Source organism: Ambystoma mexicanum, chromosome 10 (genome assembly GCF_040938575.1).
Source record: "Ambystoma mexicanum isolate Mex_15411 chromosome 10, UKY_AmexF1_1, whole genome shotgun sequence".
Lineage (NCBI taxonomy): Eukaryota > Metazoa > Chordata > Amphibia > Caudata > Ambystomatidae > Ambystoma > Ambystoma mexicanum.
Genome location: NC_090932.1, coordinates 191,380,955 through 191,401,400, shown reverse-complemented (window position 1 = coordinate 191,401,400; position 20,446 = coordinate 191,380,955). Strand labels below are relative to the sequence as shown.

The 20,446-nt window shown below is 47.5% G+C and overlaps 1 protein-coding gene across 4 annotated transcripts in view; it reads left to right on the top strand.

Moving 5' to 3' along the window:
* The window catches only part of CCAR2 (cell cycle and apoptosis regulator 2), a 456,719-nt gene that overhangs the window by 194,934 nt on the left and 241,339 nt on the right, over positions 1-20,446 (top strand). For all 4 annotated transcript variants that reach the window (XM_069617701.1, XM_069617699.1, XM_069617698.1 and 1 more), the window contains one exon: positions 18,736-18,838. In XM_069617701.1, coding sequence (XP_069473802.1) covers positions 18,736-18,838 — 103 coding nt within the window. The remainder of the gene's footprint in view (positions 1-18,735; positions 18,839-20,446) is intronic.

Here is a 20,446-nt window from a genome sequence, read left to right as displayed (position 1 = left end):
TGAACCCCACCGCCGACCTGCCAACAGTGCCCACTGTGCCCACTCCCGCCCTCCTTACTATCATATCTAGCACACCCGACCCTCCAATCGCCCAACCCCCTCCTTGCCCCCATACCCCTGCCACTTTCACCAGCCGACCGCACCATTTCCTATCCCTAAAAACTGCACGCCTTGCACTAGCAAGAACCGAAGCCGCTTCCCTCTCTCCCTCTGACCCCCCTACCCTCGCTCACACGCCAGTTGCAGCAAAGAAACTAAAGAGGAAAGGTTCCTGGTCCCCCTCAACCTCTCAGCTCTCCTCGCCTCTCCTATCTCGACCCTGCACCTCTCTCCCACACTCTCCTCCTTCCCCCATGGCCTCTCCTTTCCTGAAACCCCTCTCACTTGATTTCACCTCGACTGCAACTGAAACTCCCAACCACCCACTCCCCTTCCTCAAATCCCCCTCCCCGAACCCGATCAACCTATCACAAGCAACCACCCAACCACGCCCGAAGCCTAAATACCTCTCTGCTCGCCCACTTTTCCCTAGCATCACCAACCTTAACCCCCTCCCTTCAGCCTCTCCGCCCCCCCCCACCCGAGCACCAAACCCAACCCGCAGATGTAAACTGCATCTTTTTTAACGCGCGATCTGTAGCTAAAAACAGACACTGCATCTTCGACCTCCTCACCTCTGTCAAACCGGACCTAGTTTTCATCACTGAAACCTGGTTCTCTGATGATTTCGGCCCAATCGCTAATGAAGCCTTTCCACCTGACTATTGTCTCATCCCACTGAACCGTCCGTCCAGAGGAGGGGGGATAGCATTCGTCTTCAAATCTCACTTCCATGCCACAATCATGGACAACCAAACCTCCATTCCATCCTGTGAATCGCTCCTCGTTAAACTATCCCTCTCCCCGTCGCTCTCACACAGCTTCCTAATAATCTACAGGCCTCCTGGCTACGATAGACATTTCGCAAACAACCTTTGTGACTCCATCGCCTCCCTCCAAATCAATCACCCCAACCTCACCCTCCTTGGAGATTTCAACATATGGCTCGACAACCCCACCAACCCTATGACCCACGCCCTGGTTGACGGTCTAGATGCAATTAACCTCCAACCCCACATAAACGGCCCGACTCACTTTAAAGGACACACTCTCTATGCCATCTTTAGCTCCAATACCCTGATTCACCTAAAGCCCCCCACCCCTATCATCTGGTCCGATCATTTTATTCTCTCGTTCACCATCCACTCTCCCAGCCCCCTCCCCATACGCACATCTGAGCCTCCGAACCTACGCAAGTGCTGGAAAAAACTAAAAATCACCCCAGACCTAGCCGAAGCACTCCTCCTGTCTCAACCACCTACCTACCATCCCCGCAACCATCTAACGCCTGAAGCCTTTGACTCATGGCTCAATGCATCTCTGACACGACTCACTCCCCTATGCAAACCATCAACCCGCCTTGGCCCTTTTCCCAGATGGTTCACTCCTGAGTTAAAAACCACTAAACGACATTACAAATACCTTGAACGCAACTGGCGGAATGAGAAAACACAAGAGAGCAAGACCACCTTGGCCCGACAACTGTATCAGTACAAGGCCGAAATCCGGAAATCAAAAAAAGCCCACTACAACACCCGAATCCTAAACTCCAAAAACCCAAGCAAAGAACTCCACAAAATCATCTCCGAATTCACCAATCCGGCCTGTAACACAACCATCCCGACCCCGTCACAATCACTGTGTGATTCACTCTCCCTCCATTTTTACACCACGGCTATTGAAAGGACTAAAACTCTAAACACCAAACTGTCCCTCCTACAACCAATTGACACTCCGCCGCCCGCACCGGCCAGATCCTCACCTGCAACCTCAACGCAACCAACGCTCGAATCCTTTAGTCCATTATCACCAGAGCAATTTCTCAAACTTCTATCTGCCCGCAAACCATCTGGATCACCCCTAGACCCCTGCCCAGCGAAAACTCTTAAAGGAATTTTTGCCTCCACCTGCGCAGGGGAGCACGCAAGATCTATCATAAACAACTCCCTTTCCTCCGGTATATTTCCTGAGGGATACAAAATAGTATACGTCAAACCTCTAATAAAAAAATCTTCGCTCGACCCTCTCGAGGTCAAAAACTACCGCCCAATCTCAAACACCAGGTTCCTTGCCAAACTCATTGACCGAACCGTCTACTCCCAACTAAATGCCTTTGTCGAAGCCAATAACCTCCTAGACCCTGCTCAATCAGGTTTCAGATCACGTCACGGAACCGAAACCACCCTAGCGTCGATCTGGGACGACCTCAAAAGGACAGCAGACGCCGCAGGATGCGCAGCACTAATCCTCCTTGACCTATCCGCTGCCTTTGACACGATCAATCACTCAATCCTCCTAGACCGCCTCCACTCCCTAGGAATCCGTGGAACCGCTCTTAAATGGATAGCCTCTTTCCTCAAAGACAGGCACCAAATAACTACACTCCCCGGCTTTACCTCCCAAGCTCGACCTGTCGACACCGGAGTCCCTCAAGGAGCATGTCTATCTGCCCTGCTATTCAATCTCTACCTGATCACCCTACCGCCAATCATTCGCTCACACAACATCATATGTTACAACTACGCTGACGACACTCAACTAATCTTAAAATTCCTGAACTCGAAACCCAACTCCCGACCCGACCTAGCAGCCTGCCTTCTTAACATTGACTGCTGGATGACCCAAAACCACCTCCTGCTAAACCCAGCCAAAACAGAAATCATGGTGTGCGGCAACTCCGATCTTCTTCCGCACCCGCTTCCCTGGCCACCCGCCATGGGCAACGCACCGACACCCTCTAACACAGTGAAAAATCTTCGATGTACCCTAGACTCCGGCCTAACACTCTCGCGCCAAGTCAACAATGTCTCAAAGTCCTGCCACTACCACCTTAAAACCCTCAGGCGCATCTTTCCATACCTCTCATTTCCAAACAGAGTCTCTGCCGTCCAATCAATCGTTATATCCAGACTGGACTACGGAAACCCCCTATACCTCGGAATCCATGCTTACCAGCTGAATAAACTCCAAAGAGCGCAAAACGCAGCGGCCAAAATGCTACTTGCGCTAGGTCCAAGAGACCACGTATCCCCAGCCCTCAAGACACTGCACTGGCTTCCAGTAGCCCGTAGGGTGGCTTTCAAAACCTTATGCCTCACCCATAGAGCACTACATAAAACTGGACCTCAATATCTTCAAGAAAAACTAATACCATATCTTCCCTCTCGCACCCTAAGATCAAGCTCAGCCGGCCTCCTAACAATTCCTAAAACAAACTCAATCAGGATAGGCGGAACATCATTCTCAGCCCAAGCTCCAACCCTGTGGAACTCGCTCCCTCCCCACATCCGCCTAACTGAAGACCTAACGTCCTTCCGCAAACTACTGAAAACCTGGCTCTTCCCCTAAAACCAACCGGCTTCCAAACTAGCACCACCTCTCCGACCTATCAATAAACGACTAAAGTAGATCAAATTCAGGGAAGCAGATATTACGAATAAATCAATGAGAAACCGATGAAATGCACATAGCAGTATATAAAAGCTAATATGAACGCAAATACAGAGAAGCGAACAGAACTAAGGAGCACGTAGAACTGATGAGGGCGTATAAAACTAACTTTGCTGAACCAACAAACTTATAGACTAGGTCAACGCGTGGCTTGACAATAGTATACAAGCGAACGAGCATATAGAGAGGATGACCATGGAGAGCGGAAGAGTGTTGCGGGCGGATGTGTGTGGAGGGCGGCCGGGTGTGGAGGGCGGCCGGGTGTGGAGGGCGGCCGGGTGTGGAGGGCGGCCGGGTGTGGAGGGCGGCCGGGTGTGGAGGGCGGCCGGGTGTGGAGGGCGGCCGGGTGTGGAGGGCGGCCGGGTGTGGAGGGCGGCCGGGTGTGGAGGGCGGCCGGGTGTGGAGGGCGGCCGGGTGTGGAGGGCGGCCGGGTGTGGAGGGCGGCCGGGTGTGGAGGGCGGCCGGGTGTGGAGGGCGGCCGGGTGTGGAGGGCGGCCGGATGTAGTGGGCGGCCGGATGTAGTGAGTGAAGGCGTATGTAGGGTGAAGACGTGTGTGGCGAGAGGACGTGTGTGGCGAGAGGACGTATGGAGGGCCGACGAATGTGCAGAACGGACGAATGCTTAACTGCATGACGTCCATATTATACCTAGAAGAACATACCTCATATCACACCCCACGCTTACTCTCTCCTTACACCACCACCCAACTAGAACACAGAGATACTATGACACCATTCGGTATATCTGTTCTCATATCAACATCTGACGCCGCTCACTCCACATCACTCTATGTAATCACTGCTGGTCTCGCACCCCCAGCCAGGCGTTCCCCTCAGGCCCTATGCTGCCACTCTCGGTCCGGATAATTCCTGCCAGATTCAAACACATACTCCTAACCTCTCACCCACCACACCTACCGCTATGAAGCAGCTCCCACAGAGAAATTTCGCACCAGCTGCACACATACCAGATGCGCACTCGCACCTTTTGAACCCTCTCTCCTCCCTCTACTGACATGAACTTCGGTTCCCAAGGGCCTTCAACCTACCAGCGCCTTCAGACCATACCAATGGTATATAAGGCGCTATATAAGTGCAAAATAACATAACATAACTTAGCAGCGTTTTCAGCCTACATTACTTCACAACAAAAAGTGTTGTGGTGGAAAATACCAGTTATTAAGGCTTTCATGGAGAGAGTGAAGAGAATTTGCCCTCCCGTTTCTAACCCAGCTCGTGGATGGGAATTAAACGTGGTGTTGACTAGACTTATGGGGCCTCCTTTCGAGCCCATGCATAGAGCAAGTCTTAAAGATCTCACCTACAAGACTTTCTTTTTAATAGCTATTACTTCCATTAGGAGGGTAAGTGAACTAAAAGCGTTCTGTTTTAGACCCCTTTGTGACCGTTCAGAGTTAAGGTAGTTCTGCGCACTCACCCTAGGTTTGCGCCTAAATTCATTTCAAAGTTCAATGTAAACCAATCCATAGGACTGCCAATGTTATTTCAAAACCCTTCAAGCATGGGAGAATGAAGCCTGCACACACGATGTACACAGACCAGTCCTGTTTTACATGGAAAGAACTCGACCACTAAGAAAAACAAATACATTTTTCGTTTCTGTGGCAGCAGGCAGAGGAGACCCGGTTTCCAAATCCACTATCTCTAGGTGGATTGTTAAATGCATCACACTCTGTTTCTCTCTTGCTAAGAGAGAACTGCCCTTCAAGCCTAGAGCTGTCACGATTCAGGTCCCTGACCCCCTCAAGTATAACAGCCCCCTGGCAACAGTGGGACTACAGCCCTTAAAAGTGGCCCCATGGGCCTTTAAACACCGTCGTAAGAACACGTGGAGTCAGTCCTGGCGCCAGGCTCATTATCCGGAATGGGGCAAGTATCAGTTATGGATCTCAATCCAACATGGAGGCCTGTAACACAGCTCAGTTCTTAGAACTGAGTTATGCAGACCAGTGTTTTGGGTGTGGTCGGGCCTTCAGGTGTGGATGGCTATATAAGCCACACCCAAACTGGAATACAGGCTTCGCGTTATTCTGCACTCCTGCAGCGTAACGCTCACCGTGTCCAGCTCCTGCTTGCCTCCGGCCCGATCCTGTAGCCATCGACCTGGATGAACAAGAATTGCATTATTCACAATACTTAGCTGAGTAAGCAACGGATCCTGAATCTATACCGCGCTTCATTCGCCTTGCCCGCCACTCCGGAGCATCACTGCAAAGGTGAAGAAACAAGGACAGCGTTAACAGCACTTACCTGGGTAAGCAGCGGATCCTGGACTCATTCCACGCTTTGCCCACTTGCCACTCTGGAGCATCACCGCAACCTGTACAGAGAAAGAGAGAACACAGGTTAGCAATACTTGCAATAAATCCAATAACGGCGCCGCGCTCCGCATCAACACTTACCTGTAATCTTTGCCGCGCCGGCGCTGCAAGCTCATTTTCATCCGGCGCATAGTCAAACTCTAACCGCAACCATCCCTGTGGGGACAAGACATTAGAGGAGTTGCATAGTGGAAAAAAAGGCAACATTGAAAAGGAGGACAAAACGGGAGGAGGAGACGACAGATTAGAAACTGAAAGACACTATAACCTACCTGAAGACAGCAAGAAGAGTCTGAGTCACAGCCGGTCTGGACTCGATATAAGGGACCACGGACCAGTGAAGAAACTAGGTCCAACGGAACGCGCCCCTGCACAGAGAAGCAGGATGGAGAGCTCTGCGCATAAAAACCCAAGGTGAGAGACCCCAGGGGAAGGGGAATTGGGATCAGAGGGAGGTGGGAGTTCACCCACCACAGGCCCAAACTTAAACAATCCATTCTCCTGTCATAGGCGCTACCCATCGCCCGGCACATAACTAAGCCGTGAAAGCCTGAGATGGCGCACAGCCGCCCATCCAGCATCATGTGGCGCCCCCGTGGTTATCAGGTGAGCGTAACAAGAGCACATTCTAATCGCGGCCCTGGGGCTTCCATAGCATTCATTGCAAATGTTCCCCTTGAGTCCATTTGCAAAGCGGCAACCTGGAGTTCTGTACACACCTTTGCAAAACACTATTGCCTAGACACACACTCTAGGTCTGATTCTCAGGTGGGACAAGCAGTACTAAGGCATCTTTTCACTACTGTTTCTTCTTACAACCCACCTCCAACTCCTGCTCACTAATCTATGCACAGCATGTGATTCTAAGCAGATTAACCAGCATCAGAAGACATGCATTACTTACCGTAATAGCATTTCTGATGATTGTATCTGCTTAGATGCACATGCGCTCCCTTTCCTCCCCGCTCGGATGAAAGGAACATGAACGTCTTACTACTTTCTCTTCTCTGTACTCACAGCAGAAAAAATGCAATCGGAGGGACCTCAAAAGCGTGCAGGATTTTGGGTACACTACACGTCACATAGGGATAGTGTTACAGGCACGCCCATGTCAACGTCCCCTTTCGATTCTCGAAAGACAAGTTGCAATACTCTGCGGTGACCACTGGATGTCGGAGTATATGCACAGCATGTGAATCTAAGCAGATACAATCATCCGAAATGCTATTACGGTAAGTAATGCATGTCATCCCACTGCTCATGTAACTTTTTGTTACTAGCTAGAATGGCTGGTGACAGTGGTTTCTTTTTAACTACCTTTGTGCCATGTATCTGCAGGCTGATTTTCTCAGCTGCAGTACAGCACTTAAGGGTGACCATTTTCCCAAAATGCTCCCTGCCCCAACCCCTCTCCGCCATCTTTTTTAGCAATTTTTTCAGTTGGTTTTTTCTGGGCTTTTACTCTGAATTGGATTGGAGTCCTCACCACTGAAGCCCGCTCAGCCTCCAGTGTGTCTGGAAGGAAGCAAGTGAGGGAGGGTCCCGAAACTTCCATGTCCTTTGCCTCTAGGTGTGCATGAGTAGAACCAGTTCGCATTGGCCGGCCGGCTGGGCAGCCACCCTGCTTGGTGATTGTCAGCCAGAGTCGCCGTAGAGCTGTGAATGAATGGGGACTTGCTTAAAAGGTGAGCTTTGTGGGATTGGAGGCAGTCGATCGCTGGAGAACAATATCTAGACGCCAGCAGCACCCTCCTGGACCGCAATGTGCCTGGTGAAGCCCTGCAGCTCTGCTGACTGTTTCGACCGGGAGGACCCTCAAAGGACGGCTTCCTTCCTTGGGCTGGTGGGACCAACTAGCGTTGATGAGCTTCATTTTGGTGCAACCCCCGAGTTGCTGTGACTTTCCAAGGCTGCAGAATACCAATGCCTGGGGACCATTGAGTGCATTGTCAGAAGTGAGACTCTGGCAGAAACTTTGTGTGCATCCAGAGGACCCTTCTGAAACATTAAATCTTCATCTAGAGTCCCCTCACCAGAGTCCAGGACCAAGGGATGAAGTAATTTCCAACCGGAGCTGTTCGTTCTTTGGTGCCAAACACACCAAAGGCAGCTGCATCACAAAGAGAATCCATTGCTGCAGAGTCGCTCTAGCGAGTGCTGCCGCAGTAGCCTGCCAGACATCCTCCCTTTCATTGCTATGACCAGGAACGAGGGTCTGCTACACTGCAACAGGAAGGCTTCCAGATGGAACCAGATCTTAAATTTGCTGGTACTGTGGGGCTTCGGGTACATCTCTCTTTTGACATTTGTGGTGCTTCCTAGGGAGTACTATATTAAACCCTTTTGAGTTCACCTTAATTCACCTGCACTGGCCATACACCATCCGCAGGGAATGGCAGCATGCATATCTCCACGCGCCCATTCTCATGTGCAAAGAGCCGGGGACTCGGATCCATGTGTGCCGCTTACATTTGGGTACACCCATTTTTCCAGCTATATCTATCTGAGCAGGGACCTATCTAAGGTTCCCTCTACATGTGATCCAGCCCTACTGCACTTACAACTTGGGGGTAAAGTATTGACAATCCCTATATGTTGAACCATTCCTCCCTCAATATGGTCAGTCTTTTAATTACCCATACCAGACTGTAACAATTGCTGTGAGCAGAAGACTGTCCTGATGAGTGGCTTTACCCGCATACATGCCACAGAAACCGGTCGACAGTGGATGCTACTTACAAGAGGCACAAATCACGCCTACCTTGTAGTTTGAGCATTTCTTTTTACCAACCACCCATGACCCTTCATATCTACATCATTTCACAACGTATTATGGGACTTGGTGTCTTCTTTGTTGTGTTATGTCATACATTGTATGTCAATGTATCTGTGTCGTTTTTAGACCGGACTACACCATGGCCAGGAAGACAATCTAGTGGCTAATAAACTGACAGATACCCCACCAGATGCCTCTCCAATTGACCATAGGTGCACCTTTTTAAGTGATCATTGAGCACTTCTCTTCCTATTTCCACTTACACATAGTGGAAGAGAGTGGCATAGGTCCAACAAGGCTGAAAGTATTACCTACCTAGAAGTGGTTAGTTTATTTCTTTTTCTATCCACTCTTTGTAAGCGGCAGAGCAGTTACCTAGAGGAGGCTTTGCACTTAGGCAGGGATAGTCAGATATTCATTCTATCCTTGCCTGTCCTTCCATCACAGCCTTGTTTGTACATGTACCCTCTCTTTAGGTGCTAGTACATTGGTCCTGGTCCACATAGGCCTCTGGATTTCCTGATGAGCTATAATCCATTTTTCCATACAGTGGTTTTTGCCCTATGTTTGTGTTCAAACTATTTTAGAGTAAGGGCCATACCCTGTTTACTCTCCCTCCCGCCCTCATGGTGGTTCTACTCGTACAGCTTGTGCTTCAAGGTGGCTCCTCGAGCTTCTGTGATGATTTTTCTACTGAACAGACTATTTTAAAACCTTGTTCGAAGTTCTGATGCACTTTTCTTCGAACTGGCCCATTGACTTTGGCTGTCCTGGCTCGCTAAAGGCTCCTCTGCTGAACCAATTGGCTTTGGCATTGCTTGTTCCCTTACAGGTTTTAATTGTTGAACGCTATTGCTGGGATAAAAGACTGGGTATTTCTAACCAAGTAATGTAGTGATCTGACTTCTACTTTTCCCTCCTTAAAACGCAATATTGTAATGGTGATCACAAAGGTGCTAATACTGACTTCAAATAACGTCACTCATTGTGCTGGAATATGTTTAGCATAAGAAAAGTTTACTTGCCTACTTTATTGTTCTTGTTGAACTGAATCCCAAATTTGATATTAATTTTACTATTTGCTGCTTTTAAAATATTGTCTAGTTATCCTTGTGTGTATAAATAAATATGTATACTATAAATTAGAGTGTACTTGCATACCTGTATTTACTGATTTCATTGTACAGCTCACGTTACCCCTTTTGAGATAATCCTGACTGCTCAGTCACTCTACCAACATGTGTAGTACAGGTCTATATTAAAAGGTGGGCTACCTAATACCAAGAGATGTATTTTCAAATCCAAACCAGTTGGACTCAACAAATTCTTAGCTAACGTGAGATTTGGTGATTTTTTGAACTGTACATTAGACCTTCTGTCCAGAAAGGGATCAATAATCTCATTACAATCTCCACAGACAGTGAGATGGGACGAATTGGCTAGAATTATGTGGTTTCTTGCAACTTGGCCATACACGTTTAGAATTGTATGTTCAATGGATTCCACGAACATCTTAACTAGCACCCATCTACCTAGATCATCGGATTCAGTTTCTGTAACTTTGCATTTAAACGCTTTATTAAGAAGGGTAATAACTCTATTCTTTTTACCATTGGCTGCATTTGAGAAAACTTGGCCCACTCATAAGTTTAAGTTTGGCCGCTTCTACCTGTGAAAGATGTTTCTTGAATACTTGCGATGGATGGTTTTGTTCCATTAAGGTGAGATGGTACTTTTTGCCTTTTTAAAGTAACCCTTTAACTTGCCAAGAGTTTAAGTGGCATGGTTTAAATGAAATTAACAAACATGAGAGTAGCTGAAGTAAAACATTTTGCCATACTAAAGTAATGAGACCGCATAATTTGAAAATAATTATGTAGCCATCTATTAAGTGAACAAAAAGTAAACGTTAAGGGAAGGACACATGGGAGGTGGAAGCCAAACAAGGTCAACATGGATTTTTGTAACACCCAACCATGAAAAATAACAGTAGATAAGATTGTGGCTAACCGGGTACAGCCACACCATCCATGTTGGTCAAAGGCTAAACCGGGGTGGAGAGCTACTCAAGAGAAGGCACACCTCAACGGTGGTAAAAGTAATCTTCTGATGTATTGATGTCTTGTATCGATATTCAAGTGAGTGGTCGAGAGGTATGCATTTAATCTTGTGACAATGTTAAAGGATATTTGTACCATGCACTATCACCACCGAAGTGGTCCCCTGGCGCTCTGAAAGAGGAGGGGGGTTGAGTTAGTGGGAATAGGCTGGAAAAGTGCAAGAGAGCAGTGATTTGCTGTTGGCATCCTCAGCCCGGTGGGTCCGTTGGCTGGGCTTGGGGTGTTTTACGATCAGTAGTCGTCGTGTGCTGTTGTGCAAGTCTGTGCGGTTTGTTTTGTTGTTGCAGTGTGGTGAAGTTTGTGCGGATTGCTGCGTTTTTGGCTTGTCGTTGTTTGGTTAGAGTTTGAGCTGTGTATGCAGAGGGGTGAAATTGTTAGTGGATTGGTTAGTTGGCCTTTCTGTCCTTGCAATTATGTCTAGGTGTGATGCTTGCTATCATTCACTATTCCAGCCGAGTGTGTGGTGCTTGCTAATGTCAAAATTCTGTCTATGTGAGGAAGGCTAGTGACCATGATTCCATCCGGGTGTTGCCCTTATTACGGTTTCATTGAAGTGTGGCGTGTGCTAACATTCATAATCGTGTCTAGATGAGGCGCAGGCTAAAATTGAGAAATCAGCGAAGTGTGGTACATGCTAACATTCACCCTTCTATCTAGATGCGGCGCAGGCTAAAATTGAGAATTCTAGCTAAGTGTGGTACCTGCTAATATTGTTACACCCGTCTAAAGGTGATGTAGGCTAATCGTGACATTTCTCCATCAATGTGGCGCTAATTAACATTGGCTAGTGTGTTAGTGTTTAATGCAGTACAACATTTACAGTCAGGCCAAGAATGGAGTTGGGCTGGAGATGACAAATCTCTCTAGGTATGCATGGTGTGATTCTGTGGCAGTATGGCTTTAGGAGAGGTAAGGTAGAGTGATGGGTGGGCTTTCTGGAGTTAGTAATTGCTCTACTCCCCACCCATGCCACATTTACAGTTTAGTTGGTGTCTGTTGGCTGCTTTTTCTCACCCTGCGGACACCTTCTGACACTTCGTGTAGCCGTCGGTCCTTGGCTGTAGTGGATGCCGGGCAGGGGGCTGCCCTGGGAAGGTGGCTTAAGAGCCTTGATAGACCAATAGGGCTGGGCAGGGAGGAGGGAGGGAAGGGGAGCTGCAAGCAAGGGACGCTTCGGGGCATGGCGGCGTGCCAGGGCCACTACAATGGAGGCAACCCATGCCAAGTCTCACCCGAGTGCCGCGCTCACCTGCAACGCTGAGATGGATACTCTGAATAAAGTGTGAAGTCTTTTGGATTTAGTAGTAGAGTTCTGCCCATTGAGGGAAAACTTGTAGCTGTGCGAATGATACTGTATCTTTCATTTAACTGTTTAAGAGCTTGTCTGAAGATAAGTAGCCCTTTTTTCCTGGCAGCAGTTACACATCCTGGGATATAAAGAGCCTCTTACCATCCCAAGAGCTGCTTCAATAGCTTCACTTGTTCCATTATAGGTGGAACATGAGTATAGTCCAGGAGGGCAAAAATGTTCTAGAGGTACTATTAACGTTGCGCACTGAGTTGCTCGGACCCACCCGATGAGCCCTCAAGGAGCTTAGGAAGCATGACATTTAAAAATGGAATGGGATACTTTCAATTCCTTCTGGAAGGCCAACAATGTGCAGGCTATGCCTTCTGTTTGTGAGGTTTTCAGATTGTTGCTGTAGCGATTTGACTATTTTCCAGCATTTGTACTGTACTAGTGACCGTCTTAGCATCACTTACTCGTCTCTCCACCTCATTCTAGACTCCAAGGCAGACTGCATTTCATTGCGCTGTGCAGTTCTGCATTTGTGGCTTCCATGAAAGGTTTCAGGGCCCTGATTTCTGTCAGAATAGTGTGCATAACAGGGTCTAAAATGTCCTCTTTTGGCATTGGTGAGTTAGTTTTCTGTCTTTTGATGGTATTAGGCGGCGATGAGGGTATTTCTATGATTTTCCCTTTTGGATGTTATAATGAATTGGGTAGGACAACTAATTAGATGTAGCCGTTAAGCATTAGAGAACTGTGCACGTTGTATAGCTGTAATGCACTAATAGAACTAGCTGAAGGACCTTAAATCCTTATTTTGTGGATGTCCCATACATAAACAGCTATGTAGCTAAGCTTCCAATAATCGAACAGTACCATATATATTTAGGTAATGCTCTTCAGAAAAATAGCAGCTGCAAATGTCCGAGTACTACATTTTCTGTACTTCGGTGTTGAATCTTCTAGAACAATGTTTTATATTCAGATATACATCAGCTATTAGCTAAATCGTGAATTCTTTTTAATTTGGGGACTGAATATAAGGATGTGCAGCCCAAGGTGGTGTCGGATATCTTTCCCACTCTCGCCGCGCTTCTTTTGAACAGCTGGCAGACGTCCGCTTCTGCTATAACAGGACCTCACGGTCGTAGGCCTCGCCCATGGGCGCTTGCAGGAGCCCTCACCCAACACTCAGCTCTCCGGCTACAACGCCATGGTCCACCAGGGATATTTAAGGTGAAAATGAAGTAATTTTGACGTACTAAATGCGGAACGTTGATGCCCATAATGTAAGAAGCTACAGGAGCAGGAATGGGAAAATTAGGCGGCCATCTCGATTGGCGCTAAGCCACGCTCCAACATTTTGACTGCTTACAGTAGCTACATACCAAACATCTGATTGCCTAAGTCTGCCTTACTGCTGAGTCTACTCGATTGGGTTTGATAAACCAAGTGTAGAATGCCTTGATCATCCTCAGAACCCTCACACCTTGAAGGTTCCGAAAACCCCTGCTAATAGAGAATAATATAATACTTAAATTAGTTTTGAGGAAAGAAAGCAAGACCAAGTGTGTTCCCACAGCCATCCACTTTGTTTTTTCACAGCCACACGAGCCTGAAAGGTGAAATGTAACGATGGTTGGGAGATAGTCCCCACTATGGTAGCAGGGTTGTTGGGCAAGATTTGAGGCAGTACCCGTTGGGGACTACAACAACCTTTACCTCCTGGCAATAGAAACCCAACCTTTGGTATAAGTCTGTACTAAACAGGTTGAGCAGCCAGGGTCATCTCAAGAGGGTTCAATGTGAGCAGTAGGGGAGTTACACAGATTCAGTGACAAGTATCCAAATTAACGTTTACATGCAAGGTTTATTGATTAAACAATTGTTTATTTTGTTCAGTTTGAATAAGCCTTCTTCAGAAGGGACAATATAACAGTAACGCACATCCACTCCAAAATACACACTTTTTTTTAGTTTCTCTAAATCAGCAAGTACCCATTGGGGATGGCACACAGAGCTGTGTGACTCTTTATCTGAGCTTTTCATCGCTAGGGTTGCTACCATTTGCACAAATATTGCAGAGAATATGGTTTCCCTGGCCCACATTTCACTGCCCTGTAACCTGTCCATTGGTGATGTTAGTAATATGGACTCCAGTTGGTCTTGTTTTCCCTCTATTCACAGAGGACATGGTTTCTAATGCCATGCAAATGATCAAATCCTGCGCTCCATCAGATCCCTTGCCTCTGGGAGGGATGAAGGAGATATCGGTTGACCTCTTGAGTGAGATCACGGCTGCTGTAAACACCTCCTGCCAGTCGGGGTCCATCACTCCTGAGCTGAAGACTGCCCTGGTTATCCCTCTTTTTAAGAAACCCACTCTGGATCCCTCTCTTCCTTCTAATTTCCACCCCATTTCTCTTCCCTTCTGGATGAAACTCCTGGAATCACTGGTCTCTCCTATTCTGTCCTCTCTTTTGGAATCTTTCTTCCAGGATGCTTGACCCGGCTCAATGTGGCTTCCATCCTGGCAGGGGCACGGAGAGTGTTCTTGTTTCGGTGCAGGATGATATGGCTGGGCTGGTGTTTAGGGGGGGGGGGGGTATCGACGCCCTGATTAATTTGGACCATACTACCCTGCTCGCCCACCTGGCTCAGATTGGTGTTTCGTGTCAGGTATTGGCCTGGTTCGGCTCATTTTTATCCAATAGATCCCAAACTTTCTCTTCCCCATTCATGTCCCTGCCCTGTCACCTTAGCTGTGGTGTTCCCCAGGGGTCTGCTCTGTCCCCCATTCTTTTCAACATTGTTTGTTACCTCATCCGCTCCTTCAGCGTCAGGTGCTATTCGTACGCAGGCGATCCCAATTACTGATTCGTCTCGACCGTAATCAGTCTAAGGTGTCGGCGTGCCTGCGTAAGTGCCCGACAGCTGTATGGAGTGGGTGGGGCACAACTGGTTGAAATTGAATTGGGATAAAACTGAGGTGTTGGTGGTGGGTTCTCCTCCCGATCCCTCACTCTGGGTTTCCTCTTTTTGGCAGTCTTCCTTGGGTCTGCTTCCAGTACCTACGACCAAGGTAAAATAAATCTTGGGTTATGTCTGCTGACCTGTCCATGACGGCACAGGTTTCTGCGGTATGTCAGATGGGGCATTTTCAGTTGAAAATTTTACGAAAGGCTCTCCACCTGATCCCAACAAGGTTGCGCCCCCTGGTGGCTGCGGCTATGATTCTGAGCAAGCTGGACTATTGTAACTCTTTGTATTTAGCTCAGCCCAAGGGGTTGGTAGCCAGTTTACGTTTCCATAATTTGACCGCCATGGTGGCAACGGGTACCCCATATGGGTCCCACATATCCCCTGTCCTATGTGCCCTTCACTGGCTCCCAGTGGCTCAGCGCATCCAGTTTAAAGCGCCGTGCATTGTACATTGAGCCTTACAACATCGGGGTGCAGAGTATCCGCGTGTCAAATTTGAGTGCTATGTACCTAACCGCCCCCTGCGGTCTGCAGCGGGGTTCATGCTGTGTGCCTTCCTTTCGATTGACTCGGGTGGGCGGCCACTCCTTTTCGATTGCAACAGCACAATTGTGGAACACTCTCCTTCCTTGCATGAAACTGTTGTCAAATCATCTTGCTTTTCGTAAAGTGTTAAAAACATATTTGTTCTGAACTGTTTATTTCCGGGCTATGTGTTGTGTGGCTTTTCCCTCGCTAGCGCCATGATGCCTCGGCGACTGTGCGCTCTAGAAGTCAACATGACAGACACTTCCTACACTCTCGGGTGACTTAAATAGCTAGGACACTGTAAAACAAGAGATCACACACATTGTGAAGCAGGTAAGTACTTTTGAAACCACCAATGCATAATTTAACCACTTCCTGGAAGGAAGACAAACGGAGGGAAGAGTCATTCAGGGAGCCAGGCCAGTCAATGTCAATTGAGCAAAAGTCTAGGTGAGCTGAAGCACTTCTTGCAGGTAAAGTCTTGCACAAGGTTTTACAAGTCTTTGTAGAAAAGAATCCATGTAGGACCTCAAGCTGTTTAGGCTTGTGACGTAAAGAAGCGGTTAGAATCTGTGCAGAAGCAACCAAGACAAGTCTCCACTGAGAACCATTAAGGCTATACAACAAGAGCTAAATTCTCTTAGACTGTACAGTACCTTTTGGTTAGAAGAAATGGTTCCAGCTGGCTTCTGTTCCTGTGCAGCTCTGCAGATCCTGTTCCTGTGTAGTCGTGGGGACTCCTGCACTGGTATGGGCCACGACAGCAAAGGGCAAACTTCAATTCAGTGGCACTTTGCGGTTTCAGCTTTTCGCGTCTCAGCAAATGGCACCACCACGGTTCTTGGTTGTTGAGATGGGCTTTCCTTGCATCTGGTGTCCCGCACTCTTTTTGAGGTGGCTCGGGCTCGTTCAGTCCTGCTTCCTGAGAGTCCCGAGGATCTTCCTGGAGCTCTTGGCCAACTTAAGTGATGCACTCAAATCAGTTGTTCCACTCCCTGGCACTTCAGTCCCTGCAAGTACAGCCAGATCCAAGAGGATGTCCAGACGAGTTCACTTTGGAGTTGATTGGTCCCACCAACTCAAGGGGAGAAGCTGTCCCTGCAGGGCTTCTAGTTGAGGCGAATTCAGAGCTTCAGCACAGCTGCAGGGCTTCACCGGGCAAAACGACGGTCCAGGAGTTGCAGCAGGCGTCTCTTCCAAGTTCTTCGGATTCCTTCGTCCAGTGGTCGACTTGGCCTTTCAAGCCAATAAGCCTAACCATTTTTATGCAGGTTACTCCCATTAGTTTCCCTTTGACGGTTCAGTTTAGTTTCCCAGCCGCACATGCTCACTGAGCCATGCAAGTGCTGGGGCGTTTTGCTTTGCCAGCATTGCATAGCTCATTGGAAATGCTGGCTGGGGCACTGCATCTCTGTGTGAGGGGGAGCTCCTGTACATCATTGCATGTGACGGAGCAGCTGGAGCAGGGCATTTCAGCACCCACACACAGGCAATGCAGAAGGTAGGTTGTTTTTTTTATTTAAACCGGTCTATGGATGAGTGTATGCTTGTGTTATCAGTGTATGGTGATCGTGCGAATGATAGTGATTGCTGGATTAGTTTGTTTTGGTCTGTTGAGCTGGTTTTGGCAAGTGGTGGATAAGAGGGGGGGGGGGGGAGGGCTGTACAACAAAGGCATTTTAAAAATGCCTAAATGCCTTTGCACAATCCCCCTACCCACTTGTCAAATCGGCTCTCCTTCGGCGCTGTGGATCCCAGGGAACGGGATGTTTTTTTTTTTTACTGGATTTCTATCATAGATGTCCAGTAAAAAATGTCATTTCCTGCCCCCTGAATCCCCAACACCAATTGAAAACGGTTTGGGTATTCTACAATGCAACAATTTAACCCATTATTTAAAAAGAAATAATTTGCGGGGGCAGCGGTGGGGTCGTGAAACCCCCCCCCCCCCCCCCCCACAAACCCCTTGATTGGTTCGGGGTCCCTCGCTGCGCTCGGTCGCTATGGCATCTTTGGGAAAAATAGTTATGCCCCTCCACTTAAAAAATTCACTAGCAGCCATTGGCCCTTGGACTGTTGGGAACAGGATGGGTGGAGCCCAGGGACTGTGGTGGGAGCAGGATGGACGGGAACAATGGGATAGTGGTGAGAGCAGGATGTGTGAGGAGGTGGGGAGAGACCAGGGACTGTGTAGGAGTGGGATGAGGCAGCCCAACGACTGATGGGAGTAGGTGTGGGAGCACAGGGACTATACTGGAAGTAGGGTACGGTGACGGCGCACAACACATACTGTCCATTTGGCATTTTTGGGGGGGCACAGCCTGCCCAAATTTTGCTCGGGGGGGGGGGTGTGGGGGGCCCAGGCCAAAAGTTTTGAAGACCACTGGTCTAGATGGTTACAAATGTAAGTAAAGTCAGTTTCACTTCACTGCTCTTGGAAACAGTAGTTTATCCAAGAGAAGGTATTTAAACCTTTGGAAAATCAGACTTCCCAGTGCCACTGCAAAAAGATGCCTATAAGTTTGTCAGACTCTGCAACCAAAAGAAACAGAGTTCAAATCACAAAGATGCATGAGAGAGTGGGGAAAAAGGGTCTTGCTCTCTCCAGGTAAACAATTCAAGTCCTCAAATGCAGCAAAGTTGCTGGGGGGACTCTAAGGTAGAGGGGAATTAGCACATTTCTGAGAATACTCCGTAAAGGTGGACTCTTCACTGCACCCTCTAGGAAAGGGTTGCAAGTCTATCTAGCCACAAAGTGCTTGAAACCAGGAAAGCAAGCGAAAAACCGAAGAGTCCCATGAAATGGTTCGAAGAACCCCAAAAGTGGACTTTTGCCTGAACAGTGATGTTTGAAGAGTGTGTATAGGATTTTTGGAAAGCCTTCTGTCCAGTTTGTGATTGGGTGCATTCATGATGGGTTTACGGGGAAGGTTGATGAGCTCAGTGCACGCATGGGTCAGAAGCCCTTTAATGCCATTTTTGTTTTGCACGCCTGCAAATAGAAGTGCTTCTCTCGATACGGGTAGTATAGCTCAGAAGCAAGACAATGCAGAGCCAACACAGGTTCGAATACCGGGTCCGCTCTTAGAAACCTGTTCGGTATTACGCGTGTCATAAATAACCAATAATTATCTCGTTTTCTTCTAGCCGTCAGTCTGTTCCAGACTGTTCCACACTCTGTGCAGCTTGGACGCCCTGGACGATTCCCAAACCAGCCTAAGGGCCGTTTTAATCAGGAAATCGGCAGATGGTGAGTGTTTATTGAATCCTTGGGGGTGCAGATGCTGCCAGTCAGCGATTGTGTACAATTGTTTTGCGATTTTTGGCACTATAATTATTTCTATGCACTAGACTGTTTTTAAGAAACTAGCATTTAATGTGACTTAACAGTAAGATTTTGGAGGTGGGTTTGGGGGCTGGAGGGGGCGGGGGGTGAGATGGAAGGCACTTTCGATTGTGTTAAAGTAAAATATTGTCCCCGAAAAAATATATAAGTATTTAACAAGATTATGCATAGTCTGTTAGGACAGCTTGTTTCTGAAGTCCGACTAAGGGCTTCTAAACCATTCAACTGAGGCAGTACAAGACTCCACTCTTAATATAAGGTTGTACCACCGGAGTTCATGGCAGCGTAGAGAGAGCAGCCAGGCTTATCTTAGGAGGGAGAGAGGTATGTAGAATCAGTACAAATGAAATTGTAATCCAACTGGTCCAAAGAAACACAAACACTATGCACTGTAATTAAATAAATGGTTTATTTAAATACAGGTAGGACCAGATAAATCTAGGGGTAAATGCATACTATTTCACATTATATGTAATCACAATTATAAAAACGCGACACTATGCTTGAAGGTACACAGACAGAAGCATCAACCTTATTTGGAACACTTAACAGTGGTTCTAGGTTAGTCAAACCTTTTTCATACACATTCAGTATAGGTCACCCCTATCCTTGGGGTAAAAACCAATGGTTACTTTCAGATTACATTAAGTAATTGAAGGGTAGTGGACCCTACCATTTGTACTGTGACGCTCGGCAACAAATCACATAATCTGTGAACTGAACAGTATACGTTTTGTGAATAGTGGCACACTTATTGTAGGTACAGTAAAAACCTATAACTACTTTTGGGAGAACACAGCTACTCAAGGTAAGTAAAACGCATATACTTTTTCAAGCAGCTATCGGCAATTTGGGGCAGGTATCAACCTAAGACTCTTGTGTCTAAAACAGGACAGTGAAAGCAAAACGCAATGTTACATTTTACTGAATGACTCAATGTTATTCTAGGTAGGTAAGATCTAATGCAGACTGACACTGGACAGGTTAACCGCTAGTCAGGGGAAGCAAGACCCAGTTGGGGAACACTTATACAATAATCTTAGCCCGAAATAATCTGGTGAAACCAATACCATTACTTTTGGGAAGAGGCACAGCCAAATCACAGGTTAGTGATATACCCTTACATATACTTTGATACAATGGCAAAATGGTTCCTAAGGAAGGAAAGAAAGAGGTTAATGATACTTTTGAGAATGGTGCATCACACATCCAAGGTAAGAACATTTTGTAACTGTTCACTCTGAGTTGGTTACCAACCAACTCTAATCATGAAGTCATTTTTAAACACTTATTCTATTTTCTAGACAAAAGACTGAATCCCTAAAGTATTTCCCTTATTCTTGGAGCATTAGTGTTCTCAGTGGCAGAAGGGGGAGGGGTCACTAGAATCTAGTGTCCAATAGACTGTGTCCGAATAGGTTCTTAAGTAGCAAAAGTCAGAGTTCCTTAGGTAGACTGGGAAAACAGGTGAGTATTTTACTAAGAGTTGGGGGGGGGGGGGGGGAGGGGGAG